The following is a 12,687-nucleotide window of genomic DNA, read 5'->3' as shown; positions in this document are numbered from 1 at the left end:
ACAGCCCAGAGTACCCTTGGGAAGTTTGCCTCTTCCCTAGAAAATATGTACAAATCCACAAATCAGAAGATGTTGAAAACCTTTGGTTTATATTGTTTTAAAACCAGGGAGTTTTATATCACTTTTTTTTTTTTTTCACTCAGTAGTTCTTTAGATAAGTGGATTTTGGTTTCCCTCTTTGAAATTCTTACAAAACCAAAAGATTCCCTTGGTCCCAGAAATGACAGTGCTGACTTAATCCCACTTACCAGGCAGTTAAGTGAACAGAAACTGAGGAGAAGGAATAGTGCTGTACTTTTCAATTCAGTCTTCTGCTAAGAAATTAAATTGTTCATCTCAGGCTCTGAAGTTTGAGACGATTCAGCAGAAAATCAACAAAAAAAAAATTTTCATGGATCTCAAAAGTGATTTTAAAGGATAAATTAAATCCTGAGTTATCATTATCAAAAGAATAGGCTTGTTCTTTGTGGGACATGGTGGTTCTTCTTAAGCCAGCCTGTGTTATGATCTGGTGAAGGATGGGGTAGTACTGACATGGATAAATTTTGATAGTTTTTTGTTTTTTGTTTTTTGTTTTTTTTTTGGTTAGAAACAGGGCTTAATTGATTTAGGATTTTTTTGGCTCTGTTATTTTCAGGATTTTTTTTTTTTTCCCCTAGGTCTCTTGAATTATATGCCAGAGTCCTTGGAAGTTCATGATAGGGTCTGAAATGGAAGCAAAAAGGAAACTTTCCTTCACTATGCAAGCCTTTCCCTGTCTCACATTAGGGCTCAGTCCTTTACTGGGAAAATGTTTCTTTGTGTGTGACTGTGGCAGCGTGCAGAGCAGTGCAAAGAATGAAGGTTTAAATATGCATCTAACTCAGGGAGCCCCCTGATAGAAGATCTGATTTGGCTCCTAAAAACCCCACAAGTTTTCAGTATGAAACCGATGCAAATTGATGTTATGCCCTGGTACAAATTGCTCCTGTCCTGGGTTGAAATGTCATCTGAGGTCTGACCCTGAGCTTTGACCTGGGCAGCCCAATTTGCCAGCCCATGATGACATTTCCACACTGATTTGGGAACTGCACAAGAAAAGATGTTTTTGTGATCTGTTGGTGCTGGCTGCTTCTGCTCACCAGACTCCAGGGCAATTAGGCCAGGAGAAAACGGATGCAGCAGTCACGGAGGTCTCCAGGCCTGCTCACGAGAGCAGCTCTTGAAACACAAAAAGATACAGGACTCAAATCCAGCTCCAGATGTAAAAGGAAAGTTTGTTTTGTTGCAGGGGATATCGGCCCAGGAGGTGGAAAAGGTTTCTATTTTCTCTTCATCTTGCCTCCTCCAGCACGCGCTGGAGCAGCATTTGCCTGGAGAACACTTCATTCCTAGGTGGCAAACATTGAGTGCCATGTTCTGCTTACAGGACTCTAATCAGCCGGAGAACACGGCCAGCCTCTGTTTTCTGAGCCTGCTGTTGGTAAATGCTCCGTGAAATGACTTCACCGCACCGTAATTGTTCCTGGAGCAAGCTGGCCCAACGGCTGGCAATTAAACCTTGGGCTGATGGAAACTGTTAACAGGGATTGCTGCTTTGCCCATAGAGTTGGAGTTAACAACTCCAAACTCTTTCTACTTTTTCTATAAAACACGTGGGAGCTTTGTGCCTGGAATATCTGCAGCAATAAAGTGGATATGGTGCTTCGCTTTCCTTTGTAGTGCTAAAACATGCAAGAAGAAAGAACAAATTGAGGTTCAAGATGAGATTTTATGTTTGTACTTGGTAAAGCACATCCACTCGATACCTCTGGGTTTGGTACAGCTCATTACTGTGATTCAGACACCAGATTTATATTGATAATTCTTATATAATCATCTCCAAGGGAATTAGGTGCCTACACCTTGTTGTAAGCCAACCTTTGTAGGCCTGGCCAACACTGTTCCATTGTAAAATTCAAGCTGACACCTGGTTCTGCCATCTGGATTCCCCAGAGTCAGAGCGTTTTAGTCAAGGTTGGATTATGGTTCTCATTCAGATGTCTCCTGTGCTTGGTCAGGTTTCCCAGAGAAGCCAGGAAAGGCTTCCCAGGCTTACCTAGGAAGGCCTGATAACCACACCCTCCTTCTCCTCTGCTGGATCAGCATCTCTGCTTGGCACCAAGCTAAGCTGCAGGTGAAATATGGTGGCATTCGTGTTCCCCGCCAAGGCACTCAAATCCCAAATCAGAAACACTGAACACCTGCCAGCTCAGGGAATATTCCCCTCTGAGTGGTATTTATGGGCTGCATTAGTCACAGGAGCCGCGTGAACCGCAGAGTCCTGCACGGCTGTGGAGTCATGGATTTGCTTGGGGAGCCAGCAGTGCTTTGGAGCTTGACTAATCCCTCACAGAGTGGAGCCGGGCAGGGATGTGGCACTGAAAACACCCCCACTTACTGCCCATTATGGATTATTTAAGCCTCCAGGCTTGTGCCTTTGCTCCTGCCAGCTGTACCCCAGTGGGAGCTGAACTCATCCATAGGGCCTCTGACAGGCTTGCAGCAGCCACAAGAGTTGGGAATAGGCAGGAAAATAGTTCTTTTCATAAATACTGATGGATAGTGCTGCAAATTGTGGGGTCTTTTCAGTTTATACCTAAGGGTGAAAGCAAGTGCGTGTGCTCTTGTGCAAAATGGTCAAAGCACATCTTTAAAAACACCAGCATGGGCAAAATAGTGCTTTTCCTGTATGGCATCCCAGTGCTTATAGAAAAAAAGAGGGAGAGTGACTTTTTACATGGGCAGATTGTGATAGGACAAAAGAGAGCAGTTTTAAACTAAAAGAGTAGAGATTGAGGTAAGGTTATTAGGAAGAAATTCTTTCCTGTGAGGATGGTGAGGCACTGGCCCTGGCTGCCCAGGGAAGTTGTGGATGCTCCATCCCTGGAAATGTTCAAGGCCAGGTTGAACAGGGCTTGGAGCAACTCAGTTTACAGGAAGATATCCCTGCCCATCACAGGGGTTTGCAACTGGCTGAGCTTTAAAGTCCCTTGCAGCCTAAAGCATTTAGGGAGTCCCTGATTTCCTCACAGTGTTGTCACTCTTACTAGACATGCCGCAGCAGGATCTCGCCTACCTAGTTACAAATTGCAAATTGAATCGGGGTACGCGTGTTGCTCCTTGGAGTTTGTTTGCCTTTTTCGGGAGTGGCTTTCCCTCCCCATTTCAGCCTCATTAACCGGGACCCACTGAGCCCTGTTCGCTTACAGGTTGGACTCGATGCGTTCAGAAGTCTTAACTGACTGTGTGATTCTTTACGGCACTAGCTTCTCAGCAGCGGCGGAGATGCGCCAACTAGGGCAGCTTTCCCCTTTTTGGAGCACGGGCGATCTCCACCCCGCTCCCTACAAACCATCCCCCCCTCCCCTCGGGCCGCCATCTTGCCCGCCACGGCGGCGCGAGGCCCCCGGCGGGCTGTCCGCGGCGTTCGCCTGCGGCGGTGGCTCGGCGGCGCGAGGCCCCCGGCGGGCTGTCCGCGGCGTTCGCCTGCGGCGGTGGCTCGGCGGTGCCAGGGCAGCCGCGGGGCCTGCGCGGCGGGAGGAGCAGGCGGCGCCATGGCCGAGGCCTGGGCCGGCTTCTCGCAGGAGGAGCTGCGGCGGCTGCGGGGGCAGCGCGCAGGTACGGACCGGACCGAGCCGGGAGCGTCCGGGAAGCGGGGGACAGTAGGGCCCGGAGGAAGAGCCTGGGCGTCGGCAGCCCGTCAGCCCCCGCAGCTGCACCTGCCTCCTATCGCCCCTCAGCGCCCCATCTCCGCAGCCCCTCCAGCCACAGAGGAGTCTCTGTCCTTCCCTTCAGCCCCTCCACCCACTCCTCTGTCCCTCCCCTCAGCCCCTGCACACCTCTGGCTCAGCCCTGAGCTCGGCCGCTCCATCCCCACACCAAACGCCTGCGGTGTCCCTGGCAGCCCCTCGCTCGCCCCGGGCAGCCTCTCGGTCCCTCACATCCGGCCCCTCTCTCCACCCGCAGCTCGGGCTCTCCAGCCCCTTGTCCTGCCCTTAGATTTCTGCCCAACACTGCCCTCGTGTTCTCAGCTTCCTCTTTGCCTGCGTGTCACCTCGTTCTTCCCCGTTCTTCACTTTATAACCTGTTTGCCCACCATTGTGGCAGGAACCCTTCCTTAGCCCTAGACCTGCCTCGTCATTAGTATCCCGAGAGTCGCCTCATTCCCACCCATGGTTTCTCTTTTAGGCCCGCAGTCCAGGCCTCATATTACTCCCTCTTCTCACTTCGGGATAGCGGTATCATTGAAAATTCCTGAATCTTAGGCTAACAAAACATTTCCAGCTTCTTGAGGTTTCCCCCACATTGCCTTCCCGTGACACCCTGCCTCGTGTTTGTCTTACTTTGGTTTTTGCTTGCCCAGAACAGCTCTGCCAGAGCCTGTCTTTGATACTGAGATTTGGTTTTAATCCTGTTTCTCCACCGACAGATTTGTTTGAGCCGCCGTGTCCGCAACAGGAGCAGCAGCAGCCTCGCCCCCAGGCTGTGCCCAAGACTCGGAAGCAATTGCAGCGGGAAAAAGCCCTCCAGCAGCAAAGCCAGAGGCTGGGGCTGCAGGGAGGAGCAGCCTCTGTCACTCCAGAGCAGCTGCTTTCTGCACCACAACCCAGACCTTGTCACCCCCAGCAGCCCGGGCCAGCACCTGATGATCAGAGGCAAAGAGACAGCCAGGAGCAGCAGGAGGGAGTGACACCGATAGAGTCTTGTAATGGCAGGGACAGTGCCCAGCCTCGCCCTACAAAGCCCAGCTGCCAAGTGGAGAGAAAGAAAGTGGAATTGTTAGTAAGTCGGTAAAATCTAGGGGTGGGGTTTGTTGTTCTGTATCGATTCATTCTTTGGTTGTCATGTAACTTTTGTGTGTCACAAAAAAAAACAACACAACTTTTTTGTGATAGGAAGCTCTGAGAGATCAAATCGTTCCATTTTCTACGAGGCAGCATCTGTGTGGAGAAGCAGCACGTGGCTTCTCTCAAATTCTAAACTTAGAAGGATCCAGAAGGTTCTGTTTTTCAGAGATGGGCCTTGAGGGGCTGCAGCTGCTGGTTGTGCTGCCTGTGATTTCCTGGGTTCACCTGCCTGCACTTCCTGCACTAGGACAGCAGCACTTTAGGAGCTCGATTTCCTCCTGTGGGTGCAGCCCACCAGTAGTACTGGCTGTTTATCTCATTTTTGTGGTGGGAAAAACACAGACACTGCTTGTCTGGGGAGAAAACAGCTGGAGCTTTGCTGAGAATTTTTTTCACACTGGTGAAAGCAAATGACATTTAGCTGCAACAGTCACCTCCCGAATCTGCTGGATTCTTCTCAGCCTGAATGATTGAATTTAAATGTTACTAAAAATATTCCTGTATGTGAGGTTTTAGGAATAGAGTGATGAGGACAAATCTGAAGAGATGTGCAGAAATGTTTGTTAATAGCCGAGTTATTCGGGTAGTTCTAAATTTGGGCTCCTTGAATGAGAGCATGAAGAACACAGTGGGGTGGAAAGCAACAAACAGTTCTTTGTTTCTCCTAAATCCTGCCACAGGTTGTGCCCCCTCACCTGAGACCTGGCCTTCCATCCTTTGGGATGGTTGTATCTCTTAGGAGATGTAGCCTAGGAAATGGAATCTATATCAGTTCCTTCACTGGTGGCAAAAATGTATTCTTGTTCTTCCTTGCTGCTCATTTTCATTGTAACTCATACCAACCTTGCATTTGTATCCACTTAGTTATTTGGGAGCTGTACTGTAAAGCAGACCTGTGAAAGAATCTGTTTTATAGAAAAAAAAATTTCCAAAAAAGAAGCTGTGTTGGTAGACTGAACTTGTAGCAGCCAGTAAGAAACTTGAAACTGCTTCTATCTAATAGGGAAGCACATCCTTTAAATGAAAAATTCTACCCATTTCTAAAAAAGTGCTCCATGCAGCTTGTTTGGTTATGCAGATTTTAGTTCTGATCAGCAGATTTCATCTGGAAATGTTTTATTGGTCTGAATGGCTTCATGCAGATGATTCTTCTTTCCTCGGAACCAAAACCTGTTTATTGTTTCTTCCATTTTTTTAAGAGTTTGCTCCAGGATATCTGACGGTGAATATTTGTGTTGCAATACGGGCAGCAGGGAGAGAGATGAACTTTGTGTTAACTGTGATGTTCTTGTCAATGAGCAGGCAGGAAAAATCCCGATGGGAAATCCTCCAGCAGGAGCAGCGGCTGATAGAAGAGAAGAATAAACGCAAGAAGGCACTCCTGGCCAGAGCCATTGCTGAGAGGTGGGGCTGAGCCTGGGCAGGGCCTTACTCTTCATCTGCAACCAGTTTCATATCTTGAATTAAACTTCACTTTTTCCTCTTCTCTGTACTCTGCGAGCAGCTGTGATGGATGTTTCCCTTGGATGACAAGTGGTGGCTAAGAAGTTGTGACTAAGCTTTTCACACTTCCTAAGCTGCAGCTCTGTGCACAGATGGAAAAGTTATTACACAACTGGAGGATTAGCTGAAGTCCTGAAATTTGTTAGTGAGGTCGTGTTTGGAAGTTGGGGTGCTCAGCTGCTTGTCCATATTCAGGTCCTGATTTGTTTTTGCTGGATGTAAGGGAAGTTTATTTGATTTGTAACCTGTGAGAAGAAGCTATTTCTGTTTGGACTTTTGTCTCGTTAGTGTGTGAAAGTGTTGAAAGGAGAAAATGATCAGCTTTAAGAAGGTACTGTTTTGCCACCACCGGATGACTAGAAATTATAAAATGGCACATATTCTTACAGTTGTTAGCTATTGCTCTTCAGGGGACCAGACTTGATGGCACAAAGGTAGTTTAAGACTCCAGGGAAGGCAAAGTTTGTAGGGAAGGATGTTAGAACAGCTGATAACACTGGATCAAGGACAATGGTGTGAAGTTTTCAGGCTTACAGTGCTCTCCCAGGCCTGTGTTATGTTCTGCCCATCAGAGCCCTTGGGTAGCACAGGTGAGCAGAGCCTGTGCTGTGCTAAAGTCCTGGCAATTTCATTTTCCTTTATCAGGCAGAGATAAAACACAAGCACCTTTCTTTTGAGTCACTGCAGGACATCAACCATGCATGTGGCCACCAGGTTTGGTTCTTCCTTCTGGAAACAAAGCCTGAGGAGAGCCAAGACACAGAAGGTGACAGCTAAGGAGTTACTTGTGTCACTCAAAGGCCTTCCTCAGGGTCCCAGCAATACCACAGGATGTGTGTTTCCCTCCACCTGCATCAGCTGGTCGAATGAGAGGTGCTGGCACTGCCTGCACACCTAGTCTTGCTTTCAGGGGCCTGCTTTGGGTGTAAAGCAGTGTCTGAGAAACATCATTTTACTGGTGGCGATGAATGATGGCAAAGTGATGTGGTAGAAAGTCACTTGGCTTGCTTGGGAGTGAAATCCATCAAGGCTTGTTGCCCTTAGTAACATTTCATTTTCAGGACTTAGGAATGAATGGCCTAGTTGAAAAAGGTTTCATAAGGCTTGATTGAAATCCTTTGTGTTTGATGTAAAACTTTCCATTCACTTCATTGGGATTTGGCCAGGCCTTTTGGGAATAATTTTACAAAATGGAAATCAAGCTTAGGTTAGGTGACTTTTTGGCCCCTACTAACTGGGCTTCTTTGAAAGGGGATATTTGCAGGGCTAAAAACCCTTCCCCCTCTGGCTTCCCCCCCCAAGCCATTTCCTGTTTCCTTACACTGAGAACTACTTAGATACAGCAGCTTCTTGTGTGTTTCCACAGTGAAGAAACACAATCCACTTTAGGCACTTTGATTATGGTCATTACGTAATTTTGCCGTAGTCCTTTAATACTGGGCATTTTAGATCCCTGTGGATGCTAATAAAGATCAAAAGCCCTACACCATAAAGGAGAAACCTTCTGAATAGGTCCTAAAGAAGTCAGGTGCTCTGCAAGTGAAATGGGGTCCAGTGTGTCGAGAAGAGAGGTTTGAAAAGGAAATTAAAAAAAACCAAAAAGCATCATCTTCCTTTCGCAGATCCAAAAGAACTCAAGCTGAAACAGTGAAACTGAAGAGAATTCAGAAGGAGCTGCAGGCTCTGGATGACATGGTGTCTGCTGACATCGGGATCCTGAGGAACCGCATCGACCAGGCCAGCCTGGACTACTCCTATGCCCGGTAAGTGACACCCAGGGAGGAGGGAATAGGGAACAGCCCTGCCTGGGGGCAGGGGGGAAATGCTGTTTCCTCTCACCACAGCACTAATGAAGTCCTGTCACTGTAATAACGTGTAGTTGAAGCGGTCACAGTCTGGGAGGGCTTTCAGATCTGGGAGAAGAACTATGCTTTTTATTTCCTAATTTTTTCCCTTGGAATCTGGGAACTGAAGCTGGTTTTGTGACTGGAGATTGCTGTCACAAGACATAGGTCCTGCTTTAAGTGTGCAGTTGTCCATAAGCCCTGCTTTATTTTTTCAGGGTTGTTTATTTCTTCTCAGGGGGAAAGAGGTTTTTCTTGAAAAGTCCTGAAATGAAAATCCTGTTCAGGGAAATTTGCTGGCTCATGACAGCTCTGGTCCTGCTGGAATCAATGGGACCAGTTAAGCTTAAAACATCTAATCCTGCTGAAGTATTTTTGCAACTAGGACCAAAAACCGAAGGAAGAGAGAAGCTTTTAACCCTTCACAATGTGCCTTTAATCACTCTGGGTGTGATGAGTTCCTTAAAGGCAAGAAATTAATGGGAACACCCCATTAGCTGTGGGTAAACCACAACATTAGTAGATAAACAGCAGCGTGTTTGTGCAGCCGGTTCCTAAAGCAGAAATGTTCACTCGTGGTTTTTGGTTCACCATTCAATGTGTTAAATGCTCATTTCTCCTTCTGACTTCTGCCATACTATGACCACAGGCCAATAAAGCTGGTAATTAGTCTTGAAAAAAATAGCAGTGGTAGCTAAAAAAATTAAGATTTTTTTGGTGTAATTATCATTTGAAGTGTCTAAGATTAACTGTAGTTAGGGTAGCTAATTGCACATCCTCAAGAGGAAAAACATTTCAATGAATTTTAGGTTTAATCTGGTTTCTAAAAACATTGAATGCTCCTGAAATCTTTTTACCCAAGTTTTGTAATAATGTATCTATTTGAAATGGCTAAAGAGCACAAGCTGCTCTTGACATTAGGAAAGCAGTTTTTAATGACAATAGCAAAAAGGAGATGCCAGTAGGAGAAGTGGGTAAACTTCACCAAAATCATAATGACTTTCATTGATTTAGTAGGTGTTTTCTTGAGGGAGGGATTTGGCAATGTGAGGTAGGTACTTCCAGTGTAGTAGTTTTTGTGCATTATGAGCCAAAGCCAATAAAACTCCCATTTTTAAAATGGAGTCTTTTTAAGCAGTTGCTTATTATTTGCCTTTTGTTTAAGGACTAAAACACAAAGCATTTCACTAGGCCAAAAAGTGCAATATTAAGTAGTCCTGAGCACATACCTAGTTAGCAACATTTGACGATTGCTGTGGAATAGAATTTCTGTAAGTACAGTGTGACTGATAGATGGGAATTCAGCCCAAAGGTTTGATGAAACAGCAGATGTTTCCAACATAGCATTACAGGTATCTGACCCACAGAAATCTTGACTTTCTTGGGAGGGAAACATAAGTGGGCATCTTCTGCCCACTGCAGACATGGCCTTTAGAGCTGGATAAAAGTAAGTCATGTGGTTATTATATAAAAGATGTTTGGGAAAGCTTTTCTATATCTTATTTCCTTCTGTTTCACTAAGCAAAGGACCTCTCCTGTCTCTCTGTTGTTTTGTTTCAGCAGATACTGGAATCTGGTTTTATTAAAGAGCTGGATTCTTTATTCAACCACCTTACTAATACTAGTTTTATAAGTGCTCTGCAGTCAGGCTGCAAAAGCCTTTGTGTGTTCCCTTTCCTGTCTTTTAATTAGGATTAATACACAGGTTCACTGATGTAGTGAAAGATGCATCATTAAAGTGCTAGATATTCTCTGTGTGTTAACTCAATAAATACCTAAAAATTCCCTTTTGGCTGTATTTGTCGTGAGAGGAAGTGCAAATTGGCAGGAGGTGAGTGTCAGGACGGATGCTTGCAGTAAAATTCTACATCTGTGTTGATGTCATGTGCTGTATCAGTCTGTCCTGCCCCTGATTTTCTGAATATGGATATGGGTGGCCAGAAAAGCACATGATCCAAATGTCATCGTGCTCCAGTTGAGCATCTGTATCTGTGGGGGAGTGGTTGGTTAGAAAAACTCCCAACTGCTTTGTGGTGTTTCAGTTCACTGAGTGGGTGTTCATTAAAAGTGTGAAAACACTGCAATTTCTTATGGGTTCTTTCTGCTGCCAGTGATGCATCTCTTCAAACAGGCAGTAAAAATGGGTGTTTGTGATTCAATCTGAGCAAGTTAACTCTTGGAATAGACAACAACAGAGCCCCCTGTGTCCAGAGAAGTTTTGATCAATTCACTTTTATTTTCTTCCCTCTTGCTAATGTAGCAGTGTGTCAAGAACAGCTGGCACAATGCATTGCAGAGCACACTGCATTCCAGGGATTCTTGAAGTACCTGTCCCTGTGTCAGGCTGTGAGGTGCTGTTAGAATTAACCCTCCAGAAATGCTGATGGTTTTGCAGGAAGCGCTACGACAAGGCTGAGTCCGAGTACGTGGCGGCCAAGCTGGACCTGCAGCACAAGACAGAGATCAAGGAGCACCTGACAGAGCACCTGTGCACCATCATCCAGCAGAACGAGCTCCGCAAGGCCAGGAAGCTGGAGGAGTTAATGCAGCAGCTGGACGTGGAGGCAGATGAGGAAAATCTGGAGCTCGAGATCGAGGTGGAACAGATGCTGCAGCAGCAAGAGGCAGAAGCAGGGAGACAATCCAGCCAGGCTGGGACAGCCCAGGAGAACCCTGCTCCTAGTGTTGTGGGGCAGGAGAGCCAGCAGGCCAACCATGCTGCTGCTGCTTCTCCTGCAGTTTCTGAACAGTCTCAAAACCCTAGGACCAAATCCCTCTCCAGTGTGGATAGCCAAACTCAGGCAGTAAATGTGACCTCAGGAAGCTCCCCAGCTTGTTCTGACACATGACTGCTGGATGCAGATAAACCAGTGGTTATGGATGAGGTACTCTGCAGGCTTGTGGCTCTATGTTGTATCTGGGCTTCAGCAGTGCCAGCAATATGCACTTCATTTCTCTTTTCCTTCTTACTGTTTTAAAATTTTAAAGGTTCTTTCCACAAGACGCATTTGGGGTTCATTATGTATCATCATTCTGGTGTACGTTCATGTTCTACTGCCCAGCTCATCATGGGCTTTTGTTCCTGCCTGAAACAGGACGCTTAGAAGTGAACAGTAGGGTTTGTCCAAAGATTTTCAGCTTTTTGGTATCCATGGATGCCTGTTCTAAGCAGTGTGCAAGAGAAAGAAATACCTACAGGAGAAACCTGTGTCTGCTTCAGAACACATTGTGACAACTGCAGTAGGATGTTTGTCTTCCTTTGTATCCATAAGGGATTAGCTTCCAACGGTTTCTCATGCTGTGAAACCCAAGTGCTTACATTAATTGCCTTCCTAGAGGTTACTCTTTCCTGATATAAGGGAAATTTGTATATTGAGGTGAACTGCAAAGTCAGTTGTAATACCTCATATTTATCACTTCACCTGTCCCTTGCAGACAATGCTGAATCACGAAGCTGTACATTGATAACACTTATTAGCTATGAAATCACAGCTGCTAGGGTTCAACAAAAATGATGGGTTACAGTTTGAGACATTGCAGGATGTAGAAGTAGAAACACACAAAAGAGGGTGTGCTGTATTTAAAGCTGTTCCACTGCAGAGATTTTCTCTGTTGTAGTTGCCTGAAAGTGCTAATAATTAGCCAATAATTCATCTCATAATGAATAATCCCCCGCAGTATATTGGAAATGAGCCTATTTTTGCAGAACATTTAATGCATTTTCTTGCCTGAAGAGCAGGTTAGTACCCCACAAAAGTTCAGCTGGTTTGCTCTACTGCTGTTGAAAGGGTTTAAAAAGCTATTCCAGGTGGAGAAAGCCTCAGGAATTAAAAGAGAACACAGGAAAATCTCCCATAGACTGATTGCAGCTGCAAACCCTGGGGACTGCACTCACAGTTAACCTCTTGGTACCAGGGAAGTGTGGGAATGGTTCCTGGAATACCTGACCTGGACGTGTTGGGTCTGAGTTTATGAATGAGTTGCTGGATGACGCTGCCGAGTCTATAAATGGGACAGTGATTGTCTCTATGGCTTGAACAGTGGAAAAACATGTCACTACATTTCAGTTTTATTCTATTAATAAATCAGTGCATCTTGTACACAGTGTGTTTACTTTCAGTTGTGATATCTGAGACTAACAGAGGGATCCAAGCCTGTTTTTCCACAGGAGATGATAAATGGTAGAATCAGTTACATCCTTTGGCAACTTTCTGCTGTGTGAAAATAAAACCTCAAAAAAGGCTGCTCCAGAATATGGAAATGCATGAAGTAAAGACATGGCAGGATACAGCTTAGCAGGAATTTTTTCAACTATCTGGCTCAGGACAATGGTGGAAAATCTCTCCTGATGCCTTCCATACACAGGAGAAAGTGGGATAAGTATGTCTCCTAGAGCAGCCACTTGTAATTTGGGCTAATTGGAGTTAGATTCTAACTCCAAAGTAGTATTAGAAATATGTATGAAGCATTGC

The 12,687-nt window shown here is 45.8% G+C and overlaps 1 protein-coding gene across 3 annotated transcripts; it reads left to right on the top strand.

The window, feature by feature from the left end:
- Nucleotides 1-3,572: 3,572 nt before the first annotated feature.
- GORAB (golgin, RAB6 interacting) lies at nucleotides 3,573-12,315 on the top strand. 3 transcript variants are annotated; one of them, XM_062497204.1, is made up of 5 exons: nucleotides 3,573-3,639; nucleotides 4,451-4,799; nucleotides 6,171-6,272; nucleotides 7,994-8,134; nucleotides 10,611-12,315. In XM_062497204.1, the coding sequence occupies exons 1-5, from the start codon at nucleotides 3,576-3,578 to the stop codon at nucleotides 11,062-11,064; spliced, it is 1,110 nt and encodes a 369-aa protein (XP_062353188.1). In that variant the 5' UTR covers nucleotides 3,573-3,575; the 3' UTR covers nucleotides 11,065-12,315. The 3 variants fall into 3 exon arrangements, with proteins under 3 accessions (XP_062353188.1, XP_062353190.1, XP_062353189.1); XM_062497206.1 differs by lacking the exon at nucleotides 10,611-12,315 and having other exon boundaries at nucleotides 7,994-8,138; XM_062497205.1 differs by lacking the exons at nucleotides 3,573-3,639; nucleotides 4,451-4,799 and having other exon boundaries at nucleotides 5,854-6,272.
- Nucleotides 12,316-12,687: the final 372 nt, after the last annotated feature.

This window comes from Cinclus cinclus, chromosome 8 (genome assembly GCF_963662255.1).
Source record: "Cinclus cinclus chromosome 8, bCinCin1.1, whole genome shotgun sequence".
Taxonomy (NCBI): domain Eukaryota; kingdom Metazoa; phylum Chordata; class Aves; order Passeriformes; family Cinclidae; genus Cinclus; species Cinclus cinclus.
Note: the sequence above shows the minus strand (reverse complement) of the source record. Positions and strands in the feature narration are given on the sequence as shown.